Source organism: Carassius gibelio, chromosome B8 (genome assembly GCF_023724105.1).
Source record: "Carassius gibelio isolate Cgi1373 ecotype wild population from Czech Republic chromosome B8, carGib1.2-hapl.c, whole genome shotgun sequence".
NCBI lineage: Eukaryota > Metazoa > Chordata > Actinopteri > Cypriniformes > Cyprinidae > Carassius > Carassius gibelio.
In genome coordinates, this window is record NC_068403.1 from 14,452,302 (window position 1) to 14,466,874 (window position 14,573).

A 14,573-nucleotide genomic window follows, 5' to 3' on the forward strand; every position below is an offset into this window, starting at 1 on the left:
GAGAAGAACCTAACTGTTGCTCAGTGGTCCAAAGTCCTCTTTTCAGATGAAAGTAAATTTAGCATTTCATTAGTAAATCAAGGTCTGGAGTAAGGAGGAAGACTGGAGAGGAACAGAATGCAAAGTTCAGTGTGAAGTTTCTGAAGTCAGTGATGATTTGGGTGCAGTGACATCTGCTGGTGTTGGTCCATTGGGTTTTATCAAGTCCAAAGTCAGTGCAGCCATCTACCAGGAGATTTCAAAGCACTTCATGCTTCCATCTGCTAACAAGCTTTATGGTGATGCTGATTTCATTTTGCACCTGCCCACAATGCCAAAACCACTTCCGAGTGGTTTGCTGACCATGATATTACTGTGCTTGATTGGCCAGCCAACTCATCTGACCTGAACCTCACAGAGAATCTATGGGGTATTGTGAAGAGGAAGATAAGTAACATCTGATAAACAATACAGAGGAGCTGAAGACCGCAATCAAAGCAGCCTGGGCTTCAATAACACTTCACCAGTGACACAGGCTGATCACCACCATGCCACGCTGCATTTAAGCAGTAATTTGTGCAAAAGGATCCCCAACCGAGTGCATAATTAAACCTGCTTTAGAGATCTTGAACATTTGTGTTTTGTAAATCTTTTTTTTTGGATTGATCTCTGAGAAAATATTCAAATTTTTTGAGATACTGAATTTGTAATTTTCCTAAGCTGTAAATCATAACCATCAGAATTAAAACAAAACAACTCTTGAAATATTTCAGTCTGGTGCAATGAATCTAGAATATAAGAAAGTTAGCTTTTTTTGAATAAATAACTTTTCCATGATATTCTGTTTAAAAAAACATTTATTATCAATGTTAAAAAAAAGTTGTGGAAATCATGATACTTTTTGCAGGATTTTCTGATAAACAGAGTTTTTGAAAGAACAAACTTTATTTAAAATTTCTACTTAAAAGTATATTTGTCACTTTTGATCTGATTGAATTTTATCTCTGGAAATTGTGAGCAGACTTGTGACCTACCAGTCAAGAACCACTGCCTAAATTCATATTGTGACCTAATAACTGTGCTGCAGTGAGAACAGAGAAATGGCTGTTGGAAGTACTGCAGTATTACCTCCTGAGCAGAGTGCATTAGGATCCCCATTCCTCACATCCTGACGCCGGAACCTCCTACACACATCAATACACATACACACAAACATATTAAAAAGCCTTAGCATAACATATTCCTCAGGTCTGAGTATGCAATACAGTGGGATCCAATAGTCGGAAACAAGTAGTTGAATTTTGAATATGGTCACAGAATTTTAGACCATTTCAGACAATGTGTATGAACAAAGCCGTGCAATAACCAGTATGACTGAAGCTGTACCGTTTTGTGTTTGGCAGGTAGCGTGTGCAGGTGTGTCCGTCCCAGGCGCAGTACGGATCTCGAGCCAGACAGCACTCGGCACAAGCTTTACCGTACATACTGCAGCGGTGCAGAGGCACCTGGACAACACCTGTGTCTGAGCCAACATACAGCTGTTGCTGTGGAGGGAGAGAAAATCACATGATTTACTGACACACTGCTTTCATGTGTTTCTGTAATTCTGTTCAAAAATAGCTGGATTTTATTTAAACAAGACTCATTCTTACCCGTTTAGAGGAAATCTGCATACTGATAACAGATGAAGAATCCTGCAACAAGAACACAAGGGTTGGTTTTACAGATGTTTATTAATTTATTTGAACTATGAAAGCATTATTATTTTCTTTAAATGTAAAGTGAATCATAATTGCTAAGACTAACTTACAAAATGTTAACATTAAAAAACATTAACATTCAAACAATTAATTTAATTATATTTTATTTATTTTAATAGCCATATGAGGACATCACTAAAAAGAGGTTTTAGCATACAGGTACATCTGATCACAAATTTATCCCCAAAGTAAACACACACACACACACACACTCACACACTCCTATCACCTTAAAGACCTGAAGCTCTTCTAGCAGAAGCTCTGTGTTACTCCAGCTTCCTTTGGGCACAGAGATCACCTTCAGCACTGTGCCGACATCTGCAGAGAGACACAGAGAGGCTTTAAGCAGAGCCACAACCAGTAAAGACAGTTTAGTCTAGAGGGTTTTACCAATGTTCGGTCAGTATTCTACCTGTTCCGATGAACATTACATCGTAGTGTCCATCAGCGGCATTGACGCGGTCTACAGTAATCTGAGTGAAGGTGTATGGGATTCCAGTACGCAGGAACAGTGGCCTGCCTCCCAGTGGAGTGACTGGATTAAACATTAATGGATGGTGCCTTGCAAACTGGATTACATTATCAGGGAAACCTTTAGTGGACTCAAAACTCCCAAACGTTTTACTGGGACACTGCGGAAGAGAGAAAGAGATATCTGTAGAATCCAGAAACACAATCTGTTCACATGATATCAATATACTACACAGGTCAGCAAGTCCAAACCTATTACCAATCTACTTTTACTTTTACTTTACAAAAGCTCATTTATATTCCCACAAACTTGTTTTGAAATGGCATTTATACTTCTACTTGAAATATTGTTTATTTATGTGAGATGTAAGGAAACTGTCCTTACCATGCCTGGCCGTGGGTAGGGCACTTTACCCTGGAATGGAACCCACTGATAATTGGGTCCCTCTTTGTGGGCAAAAGGTCCTAAAAATGCCCGACGAATGTCATTCATGGTGTAGAGACACACTGCAGAACCTTGAAATACGCTACTGTAAGAAACAAACACACGTTACAGTATAGGGATATATAAGTGACTACACAAATGCTGAGTTCAGATACTTCGGCTCACTTTTACTTATTAAAATGCCATATTTACATAAATTCACCCTAAATGTTTTAATTGAAAAAAAAATTTGTATATCTCAAAAAAGATATATATAGAGTGATCACATACAGTAAATGTAAATATTTCCTATACAATCCATTATTTTAATAATTATTTAAAGGCACATTTCACACAAACAATGAAAATTCTGTCATGTTTTTTGGGGGGCTTACTTTGAAATTTGGATATAATTGTTTTTTTCATATGAAAGTTAAATTTAGGGAAAGTTAAATTACTTTCAGAAAAAGAAAAGAAAAAAACATTTAGCTAAATGTTTATCTTTTTGTTTTACAAAAAACAAACAAACAAACAAAAAAACATTCATACAGGTTTGTGCCGACATGAAGATTAGTAAACAATTACAAAATGTAACTTTTTGGGGTGAGCTAAGCCTTTAACCCACAACCTTTGATGAACTCTGACCTTGAGGTGGTGAAGACGGTGTAGATCAGCGGGTTCTTTCGGTCACGGGTCTGCAGCAGGAACACATCCCCTAAAGGTGTGGACAAAGGTCAGATGGCAATGAAATGCAATTGCCAGCTATAACAGCATAATTTAAGCCTAGTGTGTGTATGTGAGAGATAAAGTTCTTACTAAGTTCATCAAAATGTGTTTCAGTGCCATCATTGCCTGGCACAGAACACACAAGACGAGCCTTTAGAAATGTCGTCCACTTATTTACTAGACTGCGCTGTCCTCCCATATCATTCTGTCAAAAAAAACAAAACACATACATTCAAATCAAAATGATAAACTGCAGCCAATGTTCATTGGCTTAGTAAATGCATATAAAACAGGGCTGATAAATCCTGCTCCTAACCCTGCAGAGCTGACCAATCCGGGAATATGTAACTTTCCCAAATCCCTGAGCTTCTACAGCAGTTTCTCTGAAGAAGAAGAAGACTTTATCATCGTCAGGATTCTCACTCTCCGGAACACCATATGCTGCAATAAACTTGGGCTCTGAAACACAGCATTATCATAGGGCTCAGTGTCATTATACAAAAACAGAAAAACAAAGATGCTTCTAAACACATGGCTCAACGACAGATACGAGTGTGCAAGATAAAGAAAAGGAAAAAGAAAACTTTATAAAAATATCTCATTAAAAAATGCATGCAGGATATGCTTATTCTTTCTAAGATATAATTTTATTTTTTTTCTGCATGTTCTTTAAACCACATGATGTAAATTTGGCTTCAAAAAATATATAATATTGCAACAAAACTGATTTTTTAAAATAAATAATAATAGAAGATTAAGATAAGTTATTTAAAAATGTTTTCTTTTCAAGAACTTTATTCTTTTAATGTGAACTTTTTTCTGTCATGATATCTGGACGGTTGTATCACACTGATTTTTGTGACTTCATGCAAAAAACAAAAACTAAACATGCCTAATTTTGTCTAAGATGCTTTATCATAAATATACATACCATTAAGCCAGCGAGAATCATGCTGTTCTGTTCGTATGGAGGGCCTTTGTCCCATGCTGCGAAAGATTGTAAAGTCCCGTCCCATCAAATCAGTGGCCACCCCTGCATAAAGCTCATCACCTATGCGATGATGTAGAAATGATTACAGTTTTGACGTGATGTAACAGCATTAAATGGAAGACAGAAGGCTGAACAGTGGCAACTAACCAATTAGAACAGATGCTGATGTGTGGCGTGGGTCGTATGGACTCTTTCCTTTTCCATCTTCTACCACAGAAGGGTCGATTCTAAACACATGATCCTAAAAAGAAAAAGGAAAATAAAGCCCTGCATTTGGCCAACTGCCGTATATAACACAAACTCACATGCATCCAAACGCTCACACACTTACCTCGATCTTCTGTCCCACCTCCACATAAGCACAGGTGGGGTGGAAAGCCCCTGTCCCACAGGCGTACAGGTGAGTCCGATTGTAGTGGTGTAGCACTTTCACATAGTTAACGCAGTCCGTCTGCAATACACACACACACACACACAAATCAATTTCACGAAGGACATATTTTACATACTTTCACCATTTCATCTTTCAGGCAGGGAAACTATCAACATCTGGATCGACAATTAATCAGAATCAGAATCAGAATCAGAAAGAGCTTTATTGCCAAGTATGTTTGCGCATACAAGGAATTTGTTTTAGTGACATAAGCTTCCAGTACACAGAGACACCAACACACAGACAAAAAAAAAAAAAAAAAAAAAAAATTTAGCCAAATAAATAAGTGTATAAACAATTGTGCTATAAATGATAATGGGATAGGATTGAAAAAGATGCAGGGATGTACTAGGATGGAGGGGTAACAAATAAATATAAGGATGTTGCAATTTTGTTTGCATAAGCATAAGTGGGGAACATTTAACTGTTCATGAGGTAGATTGCCTGGGGGAAGAAACTGTTTTTGTGCCTTGCTGTTCTGGTATTTGCGGCTCTGAGACGCCGGCCAGATGGCAAAAGTTCAAAGATGGGGTGACTTGGATGTGAGGGATCCAGAGTGATTTTATGAGCCCTTTTCCTCACTCTGGATGTATACAGTTCTTGAAGGGTGGGCAGGGGAGCACCAATAATCCTTTCAGCAGTCCGAACAGTTCTCTGTAGTCTTCTGATGTCCGATTTTGTTGCTGAGCCAAACCAGACAGTTATAGAATTACACAGTACAGACTCAATGACCGCTGAGTAGAACTGTTTCAGCAGCTCCTGTGGCAAGTTAAACTTCCTCAGCTGGCGAAGGAAATACAACCTTTGTTGGGCCTTTTTTACAATGGAGTCAATGTGATTGTCCCACTTCAGGTCCTGAGAGATGGTGGTTCCCAGGAATCTGAATGACTCCACTGCAGTCACAGGGCTGTTCATGATGGTGAGTGGGGAAAGTGCAGGTGGGTTTCTCCTAAAGTCCACGATCATCTCCACTGTTTTGAGCGTGTTCAGCTCCAGGTTGTTAAGACTGCACCAGACAGCCAGCTGCTCAACCTCTTGTCTGTAAGCAGACTCATCACCGTCCTGGATGAGGCCGATGACTGTAGTGTCATCTGCAAACTTCAGGAGCTTGACAGAGGGGTCTTTAGAGGTGCAGTCGTTGGTGTACAGGGAGAAGAGCAGAGGGGAGAGAACACATCCCTGAGGGGCGCCAGTGTTGGTGGAGCAGCTGTTTGATGTGAATTTCCCCAGTCTCACTAACTGTTGCCTGTCTGTCAGAAAGCTGGTGATCCACCGACAGATAGAGCTAGGAACAGAGAGCTGGGTCAGTTTGGTCTGGAGGGTTGTTGGGATGATGGTGTTGAAAGCCGAACTAAAGTCCACAAACAGGATCCTCACATAAGTCCCTGTTTTGTCCAGATGTTGCAGGATGAAGTGCAATCCTATGTTGATTGCATCATCCACGGACCTGTTTGCTCGGTAAGCAAACTGCAGGGGGTCCAGTAAGGGTCCAGTGATGTCCTTCAGATAACCCAGAACCAGTTTTTCAAACGACTTCATGACGACAGATGTTAATAGCTCAGAGCCAAAAGCAGACACAAAACATACACACATATTTTTCAGTTTGTCTTTTAAGGGACCACGTATGGGTCAGACCAGAAACGAAATGTCGTTGTGTTACGTATCCTTGACGACAGTCTGACACGAGCGCTGACCTTTCCCCGCTCGCTGTGATCCCGGAACTCTCTGTAATCTCTTGCACTCTCTCGTTCAAACATGAAAACAAAGACAGGTTGACTGTTCAACGGACGCACATGGACACATACAGTCTCTCGGTTTCTCTTTTCCTTCGTGAATGTGCTCGCTGGAGCAGGCCACATGTCCCAGAGTGCCTGGAATCACTACGACAACACAAGGGAGCTGGAACATCCGGATTTCAGGGTGGAGGGAGAGGATGCAGGGATGAAGCATGGAGAGGCTAGATGAGATGACTAGAGAAACAAGAAGACCAAAACAAGACTAGAAGAAGAAGAAAGGAGAAGGGACAACTTGAGACAAGAAGATAAAAGATGACCAGAGAAGATATGAGACAAGGAAAGACAGCAGCAAAGAAGAAATTAGACGAGGGAACTAGTGAGCAGAAAAGACCAGATGAAACAAGAAGAGAAGAAGAATAAAGAGAAAACCAGGGAGGATGTAAGTCATGAAGAGACAATAAGAGACAACCTGACCAAAGACAGCAAGAAATGACAAGATGACTAGAGAAGAGGAGTGACAAGATGAAACAAGAAGAGGCGAGAGGAGGATAGATTAGAAGGCCAAAGTTGAGAAGACTAGAGAAGAATCAAGACAAGAGATGAGAAAAGACAAGTCAACCAGATGTGAGAAGAGAAGAGAAGAGAAGAGAAGAGAAGAGAAGAGAAGAGAAGAGGGTCTCCTCTGAGGGTCTTCTCTGAGGGTCTCTTCAGTTTCAGTAGCAGATGTTCCTGCTGTTTGGACTGTAATTATGCCTCACTCCAACTTTCCTCTCTGACTAACGGTGGGCCTTCAGCAGCAGAATGAACCCTGAACTGAACATCTGTGCACAAGAAACACTTACACACACACACACACACTGAACTTCAAATGTTAGGCACTTCTCCTTTGGGTTCCAGGGGACAGTGTGGCACTTGACCAATTGTCCAATGAAGGACTGTCCCAAAGCAAATCAGTTAACATATAATTTGATTAGATCTTCACTCAATATATCTGTAATAAGACCAAACAGTATAGACAGAAAAAAGTTTTACTTACATTTCTGTTTATACAGTTATTGAAAGCAATACATTTATAATCTAATTTCATCAAACAAATGGGATTTTACACTTCGTCTTAATGCATGAATTGGATGCTAGAGTATAGCAAAAACCAGGTATCTTAGAAGCCAGCATAATCGTGCTAGATTAAAAGGAGTGTATGTGTTTTGTGTAGCCTCTCCACTACCTTTACAGAAAGATTGACATGTGCCCTCCTGCCAAGCTTAAACCCTGCACACAAACACACACAGACACGCATATACAGAGCTTGTGGAGAACAAAGGCCTCTCTTTGAGCTTAACGCACCCTGTGAAGAGTGTGTGTGTGTGTGTTGTACGGTGGGGGTGGCGGAATAGAATCATCGAAGACCAATTAAGTTGCTGACAAACTGTGTTTATACAGGAAGGGGTCTCTCCCTTTCTCTCTACCTCTCATACACACACACTAGGGCTTCTGTTTCGACAGCTTTACAGCCCTCAATAAGGGAAGGACGTGCTAGGGGTGTGTGTGAGCATGTGAGTGTGTGTGTGCTCATGGGCTCTTTGAAGTGAGCCCACGAGACAAAGAAAGAAGAAAGAATGAAATACTGAGAGGGAAAGAAAGAAAGAGTACACAACAAAAGAAAAAGAGCTTTAAAATGAACAATGTCTCTCAGGAGGAATAAGCCGTGTGTGTGTGAGTTTCCTGCTGAGATGCATGTGGTGAACTTTCAACTTTGACCTTCTTTTAGCCTGATCATTGGATCCCTGTGTGATTGTCCACATGTAGTTAGATAAGATGTAGCATCACATTTATAAATACACCTCGCTATTTTGTTTGTGAGACATTGTTAAAATTCAAATTAATATAATGATAATGACTCAGAAATAATTTTACTGGGATTTAATTTTTCACAAAAAATCTTTTACTCCAGTTAGCTCCTGACCTGAGAACTGCAGTGTTGAATTTTAATGAATCAGTTCACTTGAAGTTGTTGAACTTGAGAATCAAATTGAATGATTCATGTTGATCTGATTCACAAATCTGAACAAAGTGATTCATTCATGATTCAGACTGATCTTACTGTAGAGCTGACTTAAACTATACTAGTCAACATTTTAAGTAGATGAAAGTTGTCCTAAAATCTAAAACCTAAAACCTAAATGCAATCTTGTCTTAGGACAACTTTGATGAACTTTATTGATTCACTTCAACTGTTGACTACTGTACTACTGTACAATCTGTTTATCATATGAAGATGTTGTATGGCTTCAGAAGACTTGTAATATAGCACACAAGTCATCTGGACCACTTTTTGATACATTTATGATGTTTCTTGTTCTGTTTTCCCTCATTTTGAAGCTTAACAGACATTGACACTATTTACTGTGGTTGTATGACAGTGACTGAAAGGCTAGGAGTGAGAAAGAAGCAGGACATAAAGACGCTGAAAGACAGAGAGCGAGATGCAGAGAAGTGAGTCAATTGAAAGCAATAATGAGTGAGAATTAGGAGTTCAGACGGAGAGACTGAACAAAAGAGAGATACCATGAGAAAGTGAAAGGTCAGGGGGAGAATCCCAGGGAAAATCTTAAGTCTTTATTCATGGAGGTCTGGTTCTGTCCCTGCCGTCCTGTACACACCTACATGTAATGAGGGTCAACTCACAGGTCAGCGCACTGAACAAAGTCTGTGTGTGTGTGTGTGTGTGTGTGTGTGTGTGTGTCAGTTCTCACTGTCAGCTGATGTCAGTCAGTTACCCACCACAGAATGAACTCCAACTCACATGTATTTTGAAACTACACAACCTTGCACACCCTTTACAATAAAAAGAACATTTAGACAGACACAGTGTTCAAAAACCTCCCACACATATCCGCTTAATACACAAGATAAAATACTAAAAACATGAACTACGACCTTCTCACAAACATGTTCAACATGTTACAATGCACACATATTAAAGGCACACTATAAAACAATAAACTCCACTTACAAAAAGTACCATGGTGTTTGCATGTTTTTGGACAGATTACCATGATAATACTGTTGTTTTTTGTTTTTTTAAAAGACTCTTATACTTACCAAGTCTGCATTCATTTGATCAATTTGACAGCTGCTTAATATTTTTCTAAAAACCATGATATATTTTGTCAGACATTTATTTTAACTGTCACTCTTGATCAATTTAAAGCATCTTTGCTTGATAAAAATATTATATTCTTAATTCTAATTCTTTGTTTAATTCTTAATTATTTATTCTACTCTAAATCACTTTTAACCTTTATAGAGTCTTAATCAACCTATGGTCCCTCAATATAAAAACATCAGTTTTTAATCAGCAACACTTTATTTTAATGTTCACAGATTATAATATATAAGCAAATGTTCGCCAATATTATGAAACTTTTATAAACCCCTCGTTATGTTTTGTTAATTATGTTCATGAACAGGCCCCTGATTTAAATCTTTGTCTCTACACTGATATATGTCTGTTAATGTTGGAGCCGTTTGGAAGAGATGTTTGTGATGGCAGTGCTAATTGCCTGAGTGTGTGTGTGTGTGTTTGTGTGTAAACAGCTCATAGGAGAGATGGTACTGATAGATGTGTAAACCGGGTGTGTTGGTGACCTCAAGATCTGATTATGGCAGACACTCACGTTGATGTCTTTCCCGGCCCAGTTGCACTCTTCTCTCCAATCAACAGGTGCTGGCCAGTAGATCTGAGAGATACAAGAGACAGAGAGAGTCCAGAAGTGAGGAAGAGCTTTGGCTTAAGGTTAGGACCTTTGCAGGGTTAGACGTGTTCGGTAGCTTGAGGGACATTCTCTCTGAACACAGATCCGGACACATCCTCACTAAACCACACCTGTGTGTGCTTGTGTGAGTCTTGAGCAGTACACAGTGACCGACAACTCTCACTCATCATTCTTTCTTTTTCCTTCCTAAAGTAATAAAAACCTATCATTCTGTCATCGGCATGTTGGCTTGGACCACCATAAATCATCTGGCATGACTTAGAAGGCTGATTCACTTTCACAAAATAAATACTAAAGCTTCCTCACTGGATCTCTAGCACAAACGCACAGACAATCTCATAATGTGTGGGCGGCACAAAATAAAAGTGTAAATGGGCTATAAAAAGTCATGTAATCACTTAATTTCTTAAATATCAGCTATAAACACTGGACTGCTTCCCTAAAGTAAATGTTTGACAGAGATATATAAGCAAACATTTATAAGAATAACATCTCTAGTATTTTCTTCTTATTCCAATGTGAAAATATTTTGTATTTCAGAACCCCCCCCCCAAAAAAAAATACATAAATAAATAACAAATCACAGTAAATTACCTCTAAAATTTTTAATAAATAACAAAAGTTATTTTTTTTAATGAATTTACCGTATTGTTCCAAATATTAAGCATTACAACAACAGATATTATTACTACAATATTTTATTTTGGTATATAAAATATATAATTTAAATATAATTATATATATGATGATTATTATGTTATTATATACATAATTATACTGCTGGGTGTTTGTAATGTGAAGCACCTACCTACTATACAATCAGTCATTTTATTCTTAAAATATTTGTGAACACTTGAAGAAAATTCTTACAAAGTTGTGTATTTTCTGAAGATTTTCGTGAATTTGTCCTCAGGTATATGAGCGAGTTATGATTGACAGGGTTACACCATTGTTTAAAATCGAATTAGCTGAAGAGAAACATACAGTACTGAACTTCCATTATGGATGAAGTAAAGAGTAAGGAGTGTGCTGTACCTTCTGTTCCTGTTTGCTGATGTTGTCGAGACTGAGAGATAACAGGAAATTGCGAGCTCCAACAAACAGCCGCCCCCTCTCCTCGTCCAATAGGAGAGCTCCGAAACAACACGAACGCTCCAAGTCAAACCGTTTAATGCCATTAAACTGCTGGAGATCTGGAAGAGACATGAAAACACAAAGAGATAAAAACAGAAACCTAAACACATGTATACAGATGGACATGTGATACAAGCCGGCTTCATCACCTTTATAAGACAGCTTCATCCGGGGGGAGGAAGATGAACTTCCGCTGGATGAAGCACTGATGCCAATCAGCCCAAACAGGACCAGCGAGCAGCACATCATCATCATCATCGTCATCATCTTCAGAGGAGGACCAGAACTTCTTATCCGCAGGCAGCTGCCACACAGATGGTTGAATGAGATGCTGGTTTTGGTGGCAGCTGGTGCAGTGACGGCTCGTCGTTCTGCTTGTTGTTACAGTGATGCTGTGAATGTGGAGTTTCCTCTCCACACTGAAAACTGGACAGCAGAACAACAACAAAAAAGTGTTAGACATTTCAGCCCCTTTCCACTGCCACAATTCAGTCCAAACTGACCCACTGCTCACCTACTCCTTCAACACACCAGTCTGATAAGAGCCATGATATTTTAGATATGCTGCACACACACACACATACACACACACACTCGCACGCTTTATTTCAGTAGCAGATGGTCTAAAGCTACTGTCCTGTCTAAGATGAGAAGGGAGAAATCTGGTCTCATATTACACACACACACACACACACACACACACACATATGCTCACTCACACAGAACTGGATGTCAAAGCATTCAGTCTTGTTGAGCCTTTCATTTGGTCTTTTTATGGTTTTGGTCCAGGTTCACTGAATGCCCAAAGTGAAAGCCAAGATCCACTTGGTCAGAACATCCAGCTCTCATTTCAGAACAACAACATCTAATTGCTGCCGTGTGTGTGTATGTGTGTGTGTGTGTGTGTGTGTGTGTGTGTGTGTCCTTGCTTACTGCACTAGGTCATATTCAGCATGTGAAGGGTAAAGAAATGATAAATTAGAGGAGAGAACAGGAGAGGAGCTGTCTGACTCAGTACTGTATCATTTTAAAACATATCATTCAGACTTCCATTGAGATAAACTCCCGAGATTCTCAAGCTAAAACAGCAACCTCTTAGTCAAAACAGTCAGATAACTGAACAATTTTATGTATTTACACACTTCTTGGTTTTAATTTATCACTTTATCTCATATTTTTAGTGTAAGAAGTGTGTGTGTGTGTGTGTTTCTATGAGTTCAGTATGGCAGACACTTTAAGAGGAATATGTTTATTTAATACTGTCCTTTTTCTATTCAACCTCTCGTTCAGCCAAAATGAAACAGAGCAACTTCCTGTTTCTTTCTTCATCTCTTTCTGATGTTTAGGTGCTAGTAAAAGACAGGTGTTGCTGTATTTGTGTAAATACTGTCCTGCAAATTCATGCAGAATCTGTAAAATGTTAAACATTTTAAAAACAAGAGGGATCATAAAAAAGTTTTCATATAAAAGACCTTTTAATACATCCCAAGTAACAACACACAGGATTACAAACCAATATCATAATGCATTTTGATACATTTGGTGCATTTGGAATAGTTTAATTTGTGTAATATCAATATTTTGTTTTGTCAATCTACAATCTACAAGAATGTGAGTTTAATTAGCCATACTAAGTACGTAAGTCTCCAGAACACTGAAAAAAAAAATGTACAACAGAAATCTATTAGATATTTAACTAAATGTGATTTTTTGGTTTTGTCCTACATTGTGGGGACAAGCCAACAGTCCTCACAATACAAATTGCCTAAAAACTTCCTAAAGATCAAGTCCATGAATTGGAAACATGCAGAAAGGTTTGTGCTAGGCTTAAGTTTAGAGTTAGACAACAGAACATATCATTAGCTTGGTGTAAAAACTAAATAAGTTAAAGGAAAGTCCCATTATGACAAAACAATGTTTGCGTTAGAAATAAAAAGAAAGAGAATGATAAGTGTTTTAGAAGGAAGATAAAACATTTCATTTTTTTTTTTTTTTTACCATTTGTTACATCTCAAAAGCCCTTTAGCAAGACACACCAATACTTTACATATCCATTTGCTGCAGTGTTGAATTTTAATAAGTGTTAGTGAGCATAACCAAGAAGAGAGGAGACCTACTGACTCCACTGAATATAGATTTCACCCCCCCCACACACACACACAGTTTTACAGCACTGCTAAAATGTACACAATCCTGAAAAACTCGACTATCCCCCCAGCGTCTTGATTTTTGTATTTATTTTAGACAGAGTAACAAACATAGCAGCATCCTAAACCACATATAAAAGTCCTTTGCTCTTTTTTCCTCTTTTTCTGTTTCTGTGAATAATGGAACTATTCACACTGGCAGACAGCAGAAGTCTCATAATAAAACATGCACACACACACACACACACACACACAGTCCCTCTGTCTTTAGCGCTGTCACACTGATTAGCTGTGCTAATTTACTATAAACACTGTTAATATGAGCTACTGCAGGACCGTGTGTGTGAGAGAGAGACACACACACACACACACGTATTCAAGTACATCCAGCGAGGTTCACACCCCCCATCCTGGGAGATTTATACAAGAGTACAGCAGAAAAGTGCATCCCAGCGCCCTTCACATCTCTTTAAGCAAAGAGGCTGTGCCAACGCAGCAAATCGTACATCATCATTACAGCCAAGGCTGGAGCAGGACACGTTCACACACACACACACACACACACACACACACACACAGAGGAAGACTCCTCCACAGGCCTAAAAACCAGACTAAATGCTGCTGAGTCCCAAATAAACAAACAATAATTAACCTCAAGACCTCAATGCCACAATGACAACACCAGACAAAACAAACCAAACCAAACGAGAGAGAGAGAGAGAGAAAGAGAAGGAGGTAACTGTGTTATAAGCCTCTGGGTGCGAGCGAGATCCTGAAGAGAGAGAACGAGTGAAAGAGAAGGGGAGAAAGGAGTCGATTGTTCTGCTGAGCGGCTCCTCTGGACTGAGACCAACTGTCAGGACCTCCAGTAAGGGAGCGAAAGAGAAAAGAAAGATTGAAACGCATGAGGACAGGCCTTCGCTCACATGCAGGGGGAAATAAAGGGGTACTTCACACAAAAAAGATCAATTCTGCCAACAATATCTCACCCTCGTG

The 14,573-nt window shown here is 39.2% G+C and overlaps 1 protein-coding gene across 2 annotated transcripts in view; it reads right to left on the reverse strand.

The window, feature by feature from the left end:
- The window catches only part of LOC127963814 (semaphorin-3B), a 33,490-nt gene that overhangs the window by 4,738 nt on the left and 14,179 nt on the right, over positions 1-14,573 (reverse strand). Inside the window, exons 2-16 of one of the 2 annotated variants that reach the window (XM_052563882.1) lie at positions 11,580-11,856; positions 11,332-11,489; positions 10,198-10,260; positions 4,683-4,802; positions 4,499-4,592; positions 4,292-4,411; positions 3,677-3,819; positions 3,451-3,565; positions 3,280-3,349; positions 2,596-2,737; positions 2,152-2,371; positions 1,969-2,057; positions 1,632-1,673; positions 1,366-1,523; positions 1,108-1,163 (exon numbers count right to left, since the gene is read on the reverse strand). In XM_052563882.1, coding sequence (XP_052419842.1) covers positions 1,108-1,163; positions 1,366-1,523; positions 1,632-1,673; positions 1,969-2,057; positions 2,152-2,371; positions 2,596-2,737; positions 3,280-3,349; positions 3,451-3,565; positions 3,677-3,819; positions 4,292-4,411; positions 4,499-4,592; positions 4,683-4,802; positions 10,198-10,260; positions 11,332-11,489; positions 11,580-11,697 — 1,708 coding nt within the window. In that variant the 5' untranslated portion in view covers positions 11,698-11,856. Of the gene's footprint in view, positions 1-1,107; positions 1,164-1,365; positions 1,524-1,631; positions 1,674-1,968; positions 2,058-2,151; positions 2,372-2,595; positions 2,741-3,279; positions 3,350-3,450; positions 3,566-3,676; positions 3,820-4,291; positions 4,412-4,498; positions 4,593-4,682; positions 4,803-10,197; positions 10,261-11,331; positions 11,490-11,579; positions 11,857-14,573 lie in introns of both variants that reach the window. The other variant, XM_052563883.1, reaches the window with a different exon arrangement.